Below are 15,937 nucleotides of genomic sequence, written 5' to 3'. Positions count from 1 at the left end.
GGCTTTAAAGATAGGGCCAGAAACAAGGGGGGCTTGGGCTGAAGAGGGTCAGGCAGGATGAATAGTTTCCAAAGGAGTATACAAGATACAGGGACAGATGGAGGGGACATCAGGGCCCAGGAGGTGGCAGCATGTCCCCTGAGGACAGGTGTGCTGGTTGTGCTGCGGGTGGGGGCAGTGCTGCCACCCTGGCCATGAACTTTAGGCTTGGATCACCCAAGCACTGGGAGTACTGGAAACAAACACAGGAGATGTGGGTGCTAAGGCCAGAGAGGGGGGTGTCTGCAATCCAGAAAGAGGTCGAAGCCCCTGGGAAGTGGACAGTGAAGGTAACACTGTTCCTCTTGTAGCTCCAGCCTGCGGGGCGTCCTATGATAAATAGAATATGACTTGCCATTGGTGCCTGGGTGTTCAGTCTCCTTTGTGACCTGCTAGAGAAATTATTCTGTTCTTTATTATATAAGGTAACTACTGACACACGTCAACAAGCCATAGGTCCCTGCTTTTACATTTTCACCCTGGTTTATAAACCTGTCATATCTCTTATTGCCTAGGAAATAAACCTCAACTTCTTGGCATTCAATGCCAGAACCTTCGCAGCCTCCCTTGGATTTACCTCACTAGAGTTGGTTCCTACATTGCTGCTCACTCTCAAATTCAGCCAAATCCAATTTGCCGGTTTCACAGACATACTTTTGCACACCTATTCCCTCTCCTCTTCGGGGGATGTGTCTGTTTTACTTGTGATGTCTCTATCTTATATTTTGAGAACTTGGTTGAGACCGAACTGTTGGAATAAAAAAATTGTCTATGCAAGTACAAAACCAACCAAACAAACAAAAATATTGGGGGGCATCCTTTTTATTGCATACCAATAAAAGTATGAATCATGCCTTCTTGGAAAAAGTGAAGAATCAAATCTTTACTTTTGTATAACACCAAAAATACATGTTGATTATTTGATTAATATATGGTTTTGCCCCTTTTGATTAGAGAGTTAACAAAACCATTTCTTATTCTTTTAGGACAGTTTGACCCAGGATTACCTTTCTAACTCATTACTCTGGAAACCTAATAAAAAGGGGCCTTTTTGCTGGGCTACTAGGCAAACACTGGGCTTTAGAGTTAAAAATGACCCATGACTAGTTAGTTGCCTGAGAGGGACTACTAATTCCTGTAGAAAGCTACAACATTATGAAGGTCTTCCTTCAATGGTGATTCATTACTTGGCTTGTCCCCTGTGGGCTACCTGAAAACCAGGACTTTGGAATTCCAAGAGGTCTTGATTCCATGGGCATGTGGTGCTAACCCAGGGTGGACCCTGCACCCAGAGCTAAGCAGTCGCTCAAGGTGTGTAGTAGTGAACTTGGTGGACTTCTGTGTAGTCCACTGAAAGGTTTCCCACTGAAGAGACAGGGTCATGCATCCCTCTTGGGACTTTGTTTCTAGTTCTATGCTTTTTAAAGTAAACCTGGCACCAATATGACTCTGGTTGCCCTGAGTCTAAAAACCTAGCTGAACAGACGTCCAGTGGTGCTTACTGAACAGCCATTCTGTCATTAGCACCTGACATGTCTGACTTATTAACTACCATAGCCCATGGCACGTGACCTTTTTGCATGTGGTGGAAGCTTCAGATATGTTTGTTGAAAAAGAAAATTGACCCTGGACCTCAAAATGCGGTAATATATCTAATTACCATGTTCGAAGCTTCTACGAACACGAATTAAATCAGGGTATTCCTGCAAGTTGACCTCACTGAACAATGCTTCGCACAAATCCAGGTTGAATTTCTTCTCCAGTTCACAGAGAACATTGTACACCACTCTTTGTACAGGGACCAGATTTCTACAAGACTCTTGAGAATCCTTTAAAAAGAAGTGAATGGAAAAATTTAAATAGAGACTTCTACGTTACAAAAGAATGCTAGAAAGTAATTTTATAGTTAATGTATTTCAATTTCTCTACATAGGTATCATCTCATGTAAAGCTTTAGAACTTTTGTACATTTGGATAGCTACTAAATGAAATAAGTAAATCCTATCTCTTAAAAAATACCCAATGGTAGGGCTGATCTCCTCATCCTTATTTACATTTAATGTAAGAAAGAGCAAAGATGAAAGTGGGTTCATAGTTAACTGACATGTAGCCCTCTAAAGAGCCTGGCCAAGGTGCTTTGGGAATAGACTTATCAGGTGCTGAGGGCTGATCTATTGACTGGACACCCCTGCACTTCCCCCAGTACTGACTTGGCCTGAAGGGCTCAAGGAAATCAAGTGACCATTTCTCCTTACTATGAACTTGGCCACGAGAAAGCATATTCATAGGGGAAAACAAAGAGTCAGTGCTCTGTATCTCCATAATGACCAAAGATTGATCCCAATTCCAAGACTCCAGAAGTAACCCCCCTTCAAAAAAAAAAAAAAAGAAAGAAAACTTGTTAAAAGATGTTGCAGATATAACAGCAATCATCCACTCTTAAATTCATTCTAACAACACACCAATTGCCATTGGATTTTAATGTTCTTAGAGCTAAGTATTTTTAAGTTGATATTAATTGAAATAAAATGTTGTGTTTACTGCTATTTCAACAAATCAATTCAATAAGATCATTTATCAAATCACTACAATTATCTTAAATTTTTACTTTATGTTATATTGTATGAATCATATTGCATGAAAGGTAAGCATAACTTAATTTGGGGCTTGTTTACCAGGTTGTGACATAATAAACTTCACTTACTTCAAACATTTTATTGGTAATGAGTTCACGGTCACGGAGGCCCTCGAGGAAAGGAAATGTCTTTTTTATGGCATTTGAAATCTCCACTTTGTGTCTTTTGAAGTGATGGAATATAACCTCATAGATGGTACTGTCGTCTACACTCTGCTCTTCTGTGGACATCCTAAGGGAAAAGAATACCATGGGAAATCAAGATTCTGAGATGCTTGTAGAGGATCTTATACATGAAGATTGGGCTATGAAGAACCAACATATATTAAATAGGTGGTCCGGAGCAGAGCTACCCAGATAGATGGGATGAAACAATGGAAGAAAAACAAAATCTAACCTTGAAAGTACATCTTAATTAACAACTAAAAGAGAATAAATCTCAGAAAAATAAAAACAAGATGTCCCCTCTTTGACTTACAGCTATTAAGAGAAAAATATCATCCCATGCCACAAATCAATTCATAAATGTGTGACAATGATAGTAACAAAAATGATGATAACAATATGGTAAGTTGGGAATTTCCAAGAATATCAAAGCTATTTCCTGGGACATCAGGTTCTGCGTTGATTCACTACAAATCTGTCTATGCTATTGTCATGAACACGGACTCTTCTTAGGCAACTTGAATTTCAGAAATTAGTCATTTCCTGTGAAAATAATTTGAACTCTGACTCTTTAATTCTGATTCATAGTTGATGATTTTATTGCTCTAACAACAGTGTTTTAATCAACTTCTCTGTGTTTCTAAATGTTATGAAAACCCAAAGCTTTCTTTGTCAAACCAGAAGAGACCTGTGCACACTTCCCAGGACCTAATGTGCAGCAGGGCATGAAAACACCAACTCCCCTTATTTTAAATTCCTGTGAACAAAGTTTCTGGTTAAAGATCATAGACTGAAGAGAACTATTCATCTTCTCATTTACTAAAACTAAGATACTTAAACGATGAAGCATTAGATTCAGAACACAAATAAAATGGCAGAGGATGATGAAAAACTTCTCAAGACAAAAACCTAGACAGAGGAGTGCTCATTGCTGTTGTGGTAGAAGATACACCCAGAGCTCAAAAAGCAATCAGTGTGTCCCACGAGCCCCAAAGAGACAGTGGAGATTGCAAAGGAGTCATGGGGTGACATGCTGTTGGAGAGATCAAAACAGAAGAGTATGCCTCACCCCTCAAACCGTGAGCTGACCACAGTCAACTTCCCAGGGACAAACGTTGCTGGAATTTCTATCACCACATGCTAATTTTGCCCATTTGGGGTTTCCTATAAATGGAAAAGAACATTGTCTCTGCTTTAGTGTCTACTGTCGTGCTCCTCATCGTGCTGTTGTGTTTATTTTTTTATTTTATTGTGGAATGATTTTCCATTGTGTGAATCGACCACAATCTGCTCATCCAACTCCCTGCTGATGGACATTTGGATCCATTCCAGTTTGAGTCTGGAATGGATAAAACTGCTGTTCTTGTAGAAGTCTGTTTATGGCAAAATGTTTTCATTACCTAGGAAAGAGACTGTGGGTGGTCGTTTAGGAATATGTTTAAGCACTTTACAACTTTTTAAGCTGTTTTTCAAAGACTATTAGAAATAGACCCTCTAACGTTAGCCATGCTAGTGTGTGTAATGTGGTATCTCATACTAGTTCTAATTCATATTTCTTTAGTGACTAATCATGTACAGTACATTTTCATGTGTTTTTTGGAAATTCATATATTTTCTCTTGTGAGGTGGGCCCACTTGTATTATTGGGTTATCTTTTACTTATCAATGCATAGTTATTTGCTTTTTATTTTGGATAGAAATATTTGTCTGAGTTACGTATTGTGAAGATTCCCCTCATCTTTGGCTTGCTTTTCATTTTCTTAACTATGTCCTTTGATGAGAAGAAATTCCTAATTTTGAAGAAGTCCAATCTATTCATATTTTTATGGCTAATTAGTATTCTGTGTAAGAAATCTGCCCATTACCAGGTCATAAAAACATTCAAAAATCAATCTATAGTTTAAGCATGTCTATTTCTAGATTTTCTACTCTGTACCATTGGTCTATCTGTCTTTTCTTATGCCAATGCCATTTTTGGTTTGACGACTGCAGCTTAAAGAAAGTCTTGAATTCATCTGTGAAGAACTGTCTTGACTTTTCCACATCTTTGTTTTCTATGTGTTTTGGTTTGGATGTGAGGTGACCCCCAAAGCTCCTGTGTTAATGCAGGAATGTTCGAGGTGACATGATTGGACTAATTAGTGACTGGGTGGTAGTGGTAGGCAGGTGGGGCGTGGCTGGAGGAGGTGGGTCACTGGAGGTGTGTTCTGGGGTTATATCTTCCTGCAGCCCCCTCCCCACTGCTTCCTGGTCCCATGAGCTGAGTGGCTTTGCTCTACCACCACGGTTCACCATGCCATTCTGTTTCACTTGGAGTCAACTGACCTTGGACAAAACCCATGAAACAATGAGCCCCAAATAAATCTTTCCTCCTCTATGTTGTTCTTGTCAGGTATTTTGGTCACAGTCACCAAAAGCTGACTAACACCCCAAGTATCTGTAGAATCCATTAGTCAGTGTCTATAAGAAAAGCCCTTTGGATTTTTATGGGGTTTGCAGTGAGCCTATTAACATATTTTCAAGAATGACATCTTAACAATATTGAGCCTCCAACCTGTTCCCCTTGTATGCCTCTCCACTTATTTTTCCCAGCACTGTTTGGTTCCCAGCATAGCAGTCATGCACTTCTTTCATTAAATTATTTCTAGCTATTTTGTTCTTTTCAATGCTATTTTAAATGGTGTTAGTTTAAAATAATTTGTATTTTATGGAAACAGAACTGGTTAAAAATATTAGACATTTATTTATGACTTTGCTGAGTTCAGGTATTATTAGTTCTACTGAAGAACTTACAGATGTCCTTTGAATTTTATAGTAAATAATAATGTCGTCAGCAAGTAAAAATGATTTTACTTCTTTTCCAACAATTATTTCTTTTTCTTATCCTAGTGTACTATTTATGTGTTTAAATATAATGTGCAAGTTATGAAAGTGAACTTTTTCTTTTTTGCTAATTTGAAGAAAAAGCATTCGTTATTGCCACTAAATATCTCTCTCTCTCTCTCTCTCTCTCATACACACACACACACACACACACACACACACACACAAACACACACACAGTCATGCACCACATAGTGACATTCCATCAAAAATGAACTACACATACGACAGTGGTCCCATAATGTTGTACCACCTAGTGGACACTGAGCCCTCTTAGCCTGTGTAAGTTCAGTGTATTCTACAGTTTTCACACAACAAAATTGCTCAGTGATACATTTTGCAGAATGGATCCCATTACTGAACCACACATGACTCTGTGTGTGTATACATATACACATTTATAACACTATATTTGAAAAATGATGATGTTGAAAGGCACAAAATCAAAAAAATTGAATCCAAATAGAAGTCACAACCAAGACAAGGAAATGTGAAATTTGTTAAAATGAAAGAGGAGCAAAGCTGTAGCATGCAACCACAAACAAAGCAAAAGGCAAGGGTGCACGTATCAGTGGCCGAGCAGAATTCAGAAAGCAGATCATTGAACCAATGTTTTATAGACATTGGAAAACAGTTCACCTCTCAATGTTTACTCTTCACACATGGAAAAAATGTACAAAATAAATAGACTCTAGGTAAATTAGTAAGAATAATTTATTACTTAATCTTGTGATTTAATAACAGATAACCCATCATCATTTTCAATATCCTTGAAAAATACTGATCATGATCTTAGCCACAAAAGAAGTCTCAATAAGTTATAATCAATAGGAGCTACACAGATTTCATATTAAATAAAATTAATTACTTGAGATTTCATAGAAGAAAACACTGTTAGGTCAAAGATGAAATTAAACTTGCAGTTAGAACTTATTTATAAGAAATGAGAAAAATGATGACAATGAGAACGGGTAAAGCAAAGAACCTGAAATAACTTTACAACAAATAGAAGAGAGAAGATGTATACGCACATCCATAATGATTTTCAGAGGGACTCTGACAAGACTCAGGAGCTGTTTTTAGTAAAATATCTACATGAAATGAAATCAATCCAATACAAATTCTCCTAAATCAGCAAGTATTATGGTAGATATTAAACGAAATAATTTAGACAGAAAAAAGATGGTGCTGCTTATCATTACCACCATTATTTTAAATATATTTTAGAAGTTTTAACTAACGCATAGATATGAAAATGAAGCAATTTGCATAGGTAGTCAATTGCTGTACATACAACATTATGTGCCTTGTAATCATATTCATAGAAATCTAGTCAAAATCCATGAAACTGGAAAAAGCATTTGCCAAGGATCATGAATAAAAAATAGATCTATAAAACTTAGAGATTTTTTTATTTGAGACAATATAAATGGAAAAGAAGCCATACTTCAGACACAATAGCAAATACACACATATTTATAAATATCTGAAAGATTCGAGATCTACATGAAGAACACTATTGCTTTGGAAGGAAATGAAACAAGATCAAGTAACTGGAGATATATAAAATGTTCCCAGTTAGGTGTGAACGTTCTTTTTCCAGTGCTGAGAATTGAACCCATGGCCTCGAGCATCCTAGGCAGCACACTGAGCTGCCTCCCTAGTCGTAAATGAGAGGATTTTAGAACACTTTTCCGCCTGAAAGGGTGTTGCATTTGCCATCTGAATTTCAATAAAAATCGGGTAGAATAATATAACTAGTTTTATGACAGAAGAAGTATCTAAGTCACACAAGAAAAATTTAAAAAATAGCTCGAGGAAGATTTTCCTTAATAAATTTAAATGTCTAAACCATATATCACGAGACATTGCAGTAAATATTTTCTACACTTTTGACAAAGAGTTAATACATCTGATATATAAAGACATTAGTGTATTAATAACAAACGGCAACTCAAAAGAAATGGATCTAAACAGACAGTTTAGAGAAGAGAAAATCAAAACATCTAGCAAACATATAAATACTTAAAAGCTAAACCATCAATGGCAAACCCGTTAGGGTGGCAAACATGATCTCATTAGTGACCTCCTGCTGAGTGGGAAAAGATTCAGAGAGACAGACCTTCAAAGCTGGGTGAGCATGAATTACTACAGTCTTCAGAATATGCCTGGCAATGTCCCCTAAATGTTGACATATACTACAGATTGATCTAGAAGTTCCATTTTGGAACCTATTCTAGAGAAATAAAAATACAACATGCATCTTCCAGAAGCAAGAGCTCTAGAGCTTTCAATAGCTCCCTCGTCTCCTAGAATAAAGGCCAGACATTTACACTCTTTTCCAAAGGGCCTTCTTTCCTCTTCTGTGTACCCCTCTCTCACCATGTCCCCCTCTTAGTTATTTCCTGAAGACACTGGGCACACTCCAGTCCTAGAGACTTGATATTGGCTGTCTCCTCTGCCTCGCAGGTCCATTGCCCAGACATCCATGCAGCCAACTCACCCCCTCTGCCCTTTTGGGTCTGGGTTCCACTGTCACTTCAATGAGGCTGGCTTTGGCTGACCTATCCAGAGTCACAACCTCAAATCCCCACCCTGACCTGATTCCACCCCCCAATCTCGCTCAGTGTCCTCAGAACTCCCTAACATACTAAATTAATTACTCATTTAACTTATTATTTATCATATCATTCATTGTCTCTCTTCTTCCAAAAATACAGATGCCAACAGGCAGAAATTTTGTCTTTTTATTTTTTGTCTTTCTATTTGGTTTTGATATAAACAAGGTGCTCAATATTTGTTAATTAGATGCCCATAATACACAATTATTTATTGAAGCATAGTTTTAACAGCAACAACAACACTGACTCCCAAACCTGAAAACAACTTGATTGTCCATTCAACCAAATAATTAAGAACATTCTGGTAAACACACACTGTTCAAATATTACAGTTATTTATTTGTAGTAATTTGGATGGATTGTAATAGTTTTTTTTTTGTTGTTGTTGTTGAATAAAACATAAAGTTCAGATTAATATAACATGATTTCATTTTTACATAAGTCAAACTAATATATTCTTTTATTTGTGTGTAAATTTTCAGAATGAATGAATGTTACCACCCAAGGCTGTTCACAAGAAGTGTAGTGAACAGTGCCAGGCTTCCATCTAGGTATCTGGCGATATTTCTTTTACTATTTTTTCTTTATAAATAAAAAAGGAAATAATAGAAACATTACAGCAAAAAAGAACAAGACTTTAAGTATATTTCATACTCCCACATCTTTGACATGATACTGTTTTTTTTTTTAATACGATGATATTAATCAGCTTCCTATTACTGTGACAAAACACCTGAGGTCATCAACTTGTAAAGGGGAAAGGTTTATTTTGGACATACTTTCAGCAGTGTTAGCCTATCGTCGCTTGGCCCTGTTGCTTTGGAGCCTGTGGTGAGGCAGCACATCATGGCGGGGAGAAAGCAGGGAAGCAAAGCTCCTCAATTCATGACTGCCAGGAAGCAAAAATAAGAGAGAGGAAGAGACCAGCACCCCCATGTCCCCTTCAATTTCACACCTGAATTCCTTCCCCTAAAGCCCACCCTGAAAGGTTTGCTGTCTCCCAACAGGGCATCAGCTACGGAGCAACACAGGAGCCTTGGGGGACATTTAGGATTCAAACCAAAACAACAATCGACTAGGAAACTTAAACATTTCCGAGTTGAGTTTTCAAATTCAAAAACAAAGGAAGGCAAGAGCTTAAATTTTTTAGGAATGAATCCTACAAACAAGAACCGTATGCTGAAAACTATAAAACTTTGAAAGATAAAATAAGGCTATCAATAAATGATACATTCATGTTCATGGTCTGGAAGATTCAATATTGTTAGGATGGCAATTATCCTCAAATTGACCTATAAATTCAATGCAATTCTCTTAAAGGCTTTTTGCAAGAATTGAGAGGTTGATCGTAAAGTTTATGTTGAAAGGCAAAAGAATAGCCAAAACAATCCTGAAAAAGAGCAAAGTTGGAGGACTTATACTTTTTTAATATTAATTTTAAAGCTACATGAATCAAGAGAGTTTTAGGATAGATGTAAAGGCAAATAAAAATCAATGGACAGAGTTGACATTACAGCTATAAATCCTGATGTTTGTAATGAACTGATTTTCAGAAACAAATGAGGAAAAGATAGTCTTTGCAACAAATCAAACTAGGATAATTGAATATCCACACGTGGAAGAGATTAATTTAGACCTTCCCCTCATATACCATATACATAACTCACTTCAAAATGGATCACAGACCTCAATGTGAGAGCAGAGTCAGCCTCACAGGTGTGCGCTGTGTGCAGTCACCTAGGTCCTGTGTTTGGTTTCATGCTCTGCTCTGTTTTGAAATTCTTAGTAATTTGTAGACAAGGATATCCCTCTTACTTTTTCCCCCTGGGACCCAAAAATTATGTACAACGTATCAGAATGAATGAATGCTCCATCTGGGAAACCAAAATCTTTGTGGCTTTGGTTTACATATAAATTTAACTACAAATACCAAAAGCATGGTCCAAAGAAGAATAAATTGAAATTCAATGAAATTTAAATATTTTGTGCTTCAGAGGCACTAAGAAAATGAAAGACCAGATAGAGTCAGGGAGAAAACAGTAGTCAGTTATATCTCTAATAAGCCACATACCCAGATAGGCAAAGAATTCTTTTTTTTCCAGCTATGTAAGTAAATGTTTATTAGATAAAATTGTTAGCAGCAGAAAAATAGGTCATCATCATCTGGTAAACCCAGTATAATCCCATTTTTGTTCCTCCTGATGATCCCACCACACCTTCCACAGAACGTTCTCTTTATGCAGAGCACCACCACTCTGAAGCCACGACTAAGAGTGACCAGGCCAACTGATCACCAAGGGCACCTCCAGGCCTGACCCTAACCCTGAGCACCGTGCTGAAAGGCAGAGGGTGTTGAGTTGCCTGGATCTTATGTCTGGATCCCAGGGAGGGGACTACCTCACACAGTTCACAGGCGTCCAGTACCACTGCTTTCAAGTCCAGCCAATTTCTGGTGTCCACAGTGGAGAGCTGTAAGGGCAACCCGAAGAGGTCCCAAAGTACACAGAGATGCCACCGTGGGTGGGTGGCCTTTCTGATTAAAGGCCCCCTGAGCTCCCCTGGATCAGAAACAGTTGGATTTGAATAACCATTAGATCCCGTCTTCTTTGTTTAATAACAATTAGATTTTAACAGGAACAGCAATGACCGAACAATCTCTACAAAGGCAAGAGTTCTTGTTTGGTCCTCCGCTGTGTCTGAAATGCTGCCGCCAATGACGGAGTGTGTAGGGTGAGTAGATGTCACACTGACGTGGCCGAAGCATTTAAGTCAGTCCCAAGCATTATGAAAGCATCTGTTGTGGACACAGCATACCTAATACAATATATATATATTTAAAGAAAACCGGCTTGAAAGACTCCTATCTGAGGGTGCTCAAGAGGTGGTGAACGTAGGCTTTTCACCATCCCATGCTACCTCCTGTGTGACCCTCGACCTGCTGACGGCAGTGCAGTGTTTCAAAGGTCAGGAAAAGACTGTTTAAAAACTAACATGTGTACAGCCAATAGACCGAGGACTCTCTTCTGTACAGCTGGTGTTAGTCGCAGCCTCCACAGGATCAGGAACACAGTCCTCCTCTCAGAGTCCTTCTGTCGTTTCTGAGTAACTGACCACCTCACCTCTCCTGGTTACATGCCACATGATGTGACTGAATTAAACCCAGACCAACCCTTACAACACTGAAGACAGGACTGTGTTCTCGGTGAACATGCGAAGCTTTAAGTGCGAATACTTCTACACCCACCCCTAGGAAGCCATTAGGTGTTTGAAAAAAGTTTAAAGGTGAAACTCTGCAGTTAGTCTTAAGAACTTGGCTATGAAGGAGCTCACTACTCACTCAGTATTATTCCAAATGAGTTAAAAGAATTTGTAAAAAGAAAGGAAGGTCCCGTAGAGACTCGAGATTCTGCAGTAGCCTAATCATCTTCTTTGTTCAAGAAGACTGTGGTCATTGTCAGAATTCACTCCAGAATCCAGCGGTCTTGAGATGTCAGCAAACCCATCAGGGCAAGAGGTACACGGAGAGGTCAGGAGACCACTCAGGAAGCCCACAGCAGTGGGCAGAGGGCAGAACACAGTGAGAACCCAGCCTCAGAGCAAAGCCTGTCCAAGGAAGGGAGGAGTGACCCTTGTCCTTGGAAAGACCCACAGAGCACTCCTAGGCACATGCCCACCCTGATTAGTTGTTTATCTACAAATAACAGGAGAGATCTTCGGCGCCAGGTGTCCCTGACTCAGTCAGGCTAGGTGAGGACCCATAGCAATCCCCTAGCAACCACCAATCAGCATGAGACAGGGAAATACCTGGGAAGCCAGATGACCCTCCCAGTAGTTTATGGTGTTGGGAAACCATGTAGTTCAGCACGAACACCCCTCTTGGCTTAAACCAATCAGTTCAAATGAATCCCCCTCTTGTAGTAACCAATCACCCCTACCCAACTTGTTCCCGTCAGTGACTATGCTAATCATGTTTTAGAGTTGTTTTATGATTTTCCCATGGTGTGTGATGATTTGCTAGGAGATGCTATGATATATGTGAAGTCCCTGCCTTCCCCAAAGAGTGTATAAAACTGCTGCAAGCCCTGGGCTCTGGGCCTCTCAGCGTCACCAGTTGCTGTGTGCACGTGGAGGAGCGAGCTAGCTCTCAATAAACGCCTCTTTGCTCCTTACATCGATCTTGGTCTCTGTTGGTCTTTTGGGGGTCCCGAATTCGATCATAACAACAGCATCTAGCCTCGGCCCAGGGAGACAGGCCCGGGTACCCCTATGCAAAGAATTCTTACAACTAATAAGAAGACAGACAATAGGATCTAAAAATGGTAAATGATTTGAATAGATATTCTTCCAAAAATATAAATGGAAAGCAATACAATTGTGAAAAGATGTTCGATATCATTATTCATCAGGGAAAAAACAAAACTATAATAAGACATCAATACACATGACAGAATGGCTACACTCAAAGACATAAAATTACAAGTGTTGGCAAGGCTGTAGTGTTTCCATAGTGCTGGTGGGAGTGTAAGATGATCCTTTGAAAATGTTGTGTTAGTTGCAGCCTCTACAGGATCTAATTTTTTAAATGTTAGATAATTTTTAAAATGTTAGACACAATGTTATTGAATGATTTGACAATTCCACACTCCTATGCATCCTCTTAGAAATGAAAACATATTTCCGTACAAAGACTTGCATACAAATATTCATGGGAGCCTTATCAATAGCCAAAAAAGTGAGAGCAACCCAAATATCCATTGATTGATAAATGGATAAATAAAATTGGTAGAGCCATAAGATAAAATACTATTCAGCAATAAAAAGCAACCAAAACAACTGTATCCTGTAACAAAGATGAACCTCAAAAGTGTTATGATTATTGGGAGGCTGAAGCAAGAGGATCGCCGAGTTCAAAATCAGCCTTAGCAACACCAGGCCTAAGCAGCTCAGTGAGACCCTGTTTCTAAATAAAATACAAAAAGGGCTGGGGATGTGGCTCAGTGCTTGGGTGCCCCTGAGCTCAATTCCTGGTACCTCCCCATGCCCCACAAAAAGAAAGAAAAAGCCAGATACAGAAAACTACACCATGTATGATTTGAATGTCCAAGAAAAGAAAACCTATAGAGATAGAAATTATATTCCTGGTTGCCTAGGGTCAGGGGAGAGGAATAAGAATTTACTGCAAATAACCATGAGGAATTTGGGGGGTGGGTGGTATGAGAATGTTCTAAACTAGTGACAGTTGCACAAATCTGCACATTTACAAAACAAATAAACAAACAACACAAAACCCCACTGAATTGTACACTTAAAACAGGTGAATTCTACAGCATGTAAGCCAAACCTCCAGGAAAGCTATTAAAAAATAAAAGTGGGTGCCCCAATAGTTGAGTAGATTCAGTTGAAGAGTAAGTCAATGAGCCACATTTTCTTTCTGGAATGCAGGGGAAAGTATAGAAAATGTGAAAGACAAAGATACACTGCGTAAGATGCTTTAGCATTCCACAAACGGGAATTTCAGGAGAGAATAGAAAGTACAAAAATAAGGAAATCAAATAAAACAAAGAAAAAAATTCCCCAGAATGAAAAGACCCAAGACCAGCGGAGGGCCCGGCATCAGCAAGATGGCAGAAGAGGAAGTCTCTGGCTTTAGTTACCATCACAGGAAGATCAACTAGCAGCTATCCACAGGAAAGGCCTGGGGTGTGGGCTGAACCAACCCCCTTTGACTCCAGGAAAAAGAAGAAAAGTCACACTAGATGGTTAGGAGGAGCAGTTTCGTGTTGACTCTGGTGCTTCCTCCCCAGGCTGCCTTCGTTCCTTCCAACAGGGGACTCCTGGGCTAAGGTTTCTTCAGTGGGTAAAAACAGAGCCTGAGGAGGACATCTAGCTCCCCCCAGAATGCTGAAGTGCTTTCAGGGAGGTCATTCCTGTCTTGCCCAGTGGGGAATTCTGGAGGAATCAACAGGCTAGACCACTGGGGTCATTCAGAAACAGAGGGTGCAGGCATCCCATTTTGGTGACAGCACCAGGTTCCTGCCATCAGAGGCACTCTATCAGAAAGCCCTTCAGTGGCTCTGCCCACCTGTAGAGCCACACTTGTGACTGTCTGTCCAGGGAGCATGCTCAGCAGTTCTGCCCAGATTAGGTTCCTAGCCAGCAGTCTAGCCCGGCCAGAGCAGGCAGCCAGGCTTGGGACCCGCCTGATTTCAGAAGATAGCCTCTGGGTCCACCCAACTAAGCAGACCAATAAGAGCCCCATCCAGCCCCAGAGCACAGCCTATGGCATCACCTGGGCAAGGAGCCAAGCTGGCAACCTACCTACATATGAAGTAACCAGAGAGCCCCGACACTGACCCTGCACTTTGCTATAACCCAGCCCACAGCCTTTCCTGGGCAGGGAGCCAAGCTGGCAATCTGCCTACATATGAAGTAGACCAGAGAAGCCAATCAGTGACCATGCCCAGCCTCAGAACCCAGCCTATGCCCCTGTCTGGACAAGTAAACAAACCAATGACTGTGCCCAACAGCAGAGCACAGCCTCTAGTTCCCAAAACCAAAGAGCACCAACTGTGAACTTGTCCATCCTCAGAGGCCAGCCTATGAACTGCACAGCAAGAAACCAACCCAGCAACTCCTTCCCATGTGGGGTACAGCATGTGGCCCCCAGCCAAGCCTGCATCCTTGTCTGGACGCTGAGCACATCCTGCAGTCATGCTCTGGCAGAGTGCTCAGCCCATGATCCTGCCCCATTTAGAAGCATGACCTATAGCCCCACTCAATGACGTAGCCCAGCCAGTGACCACACACAAATGTTGGGCAGAGCTTTCAGCACTGTCTGACCAGGAAGCCTGGAGAGTGACACCATCTGACTAAGGAGTCCATGTAGCAAGCACAAGTTGTGGGTTACAGTGTGTGATGCTCCCCAGACAGGGCTGAGAGTAACCCCAACTGATCTCGGAGCACAGCCAGCTGCCCCAGTGCAAAGGGGAACCCAGCCAAGGACTCCACCTGGGTGTGAAGCTCTGACTGCGAACACACCTGATTACAGGGCCAGCCCTGGCCCTTCCCCACACCAGAGGAAAAGCAAATCTACAAAGACTGGAAGAGGTTACTGCTTCCTTAAATGTTCAGACATAAGGATCATGAATAATTAGAAAAAAGGACAGCACCTAAGGAAACAAACTCCAGAAACCGGCTTTAAAGTAATAGACACCTATGAACGGACTCACAAAGAATTCAGAATAATCTTCAGTGACCTAAAAGAAGACACAGAAGGAAAACAATATATGAACAAAATGAGAACTTTAACAAAGAAACAGAAGTCATTTTTAAAAATCCTAGAGCTAAGAATACAGTGACTGAAAAAGAAAATGTCTCAAGAGCTTCAACAGCAGACTCAGTTGAACAAAGGAAATTATCTGAACTTGAAGACGGGTCACTTGAAATTGTCCAGTCAGAGGAGGATAAAGAAAGAAATAATAAAAATAATTTCTCATAGATCCTATTGGACTTATGAAACACCATCAGGTAAAACAATATACCCATTATGGGAAGTCCAGAAGGAGAAGAGAGAAGAGAGAGGGGGAGAGAGAGA

At 40.2% G+C, this 15,937-nt stretch overlaps 1 protein-coding gene across 24 annotated transcripts in view; it reads right to left on the bottom strand.

Moving 5' to 3' along the window:
• Sp100 (SP100 nuclear antigen) overlaps positions 1-15,937 on the bottom strand; it is a 95,884-nt gene that overhangs the window by 58,578 nt on the left and 21,369 nt on the right. For all 24 annotated transcript variants that reach the window (XR_007349522.1, XR_007349521.1, XM_048808710.1 and 21 more), the window contains 2 exons: positions 2,744-2,906; positions 1,700-1,868 (listed from right to left, as the gene is read on the bottom strand). Coding sequence is in view for 22 of the 24 variants with exons in the window: in XM_015481510.2 (XP_015336996.1) it covers positions 1,700-1,868; positions 2,744-2,906 (332 nt within the window). In the remaining 2 variants the exon portion in view is untranslated. The remainder of the gene's footprint in view (positions 1-1,699; positions 1,869-2,743; positions 2,907-15,937) is intronic.

This window comes from Marmota marmota, unplaced genomic scaffold, assembly GCF_001458135.2.
Source record: "Marmota marmota marmota unplaced genomic scaffold, marMar, whole genome shotgun sequence".
NCBI classification, from domain to species: domain Eukaryota; kingdom Metazoa; phylum Chordata; class Mammalia; order Rodentia; family Sciuridae; genus Marmota; species Marmota marmota.
This window is presented reverse-complemented; position numbering and strand designations above follow the sequence as displayed.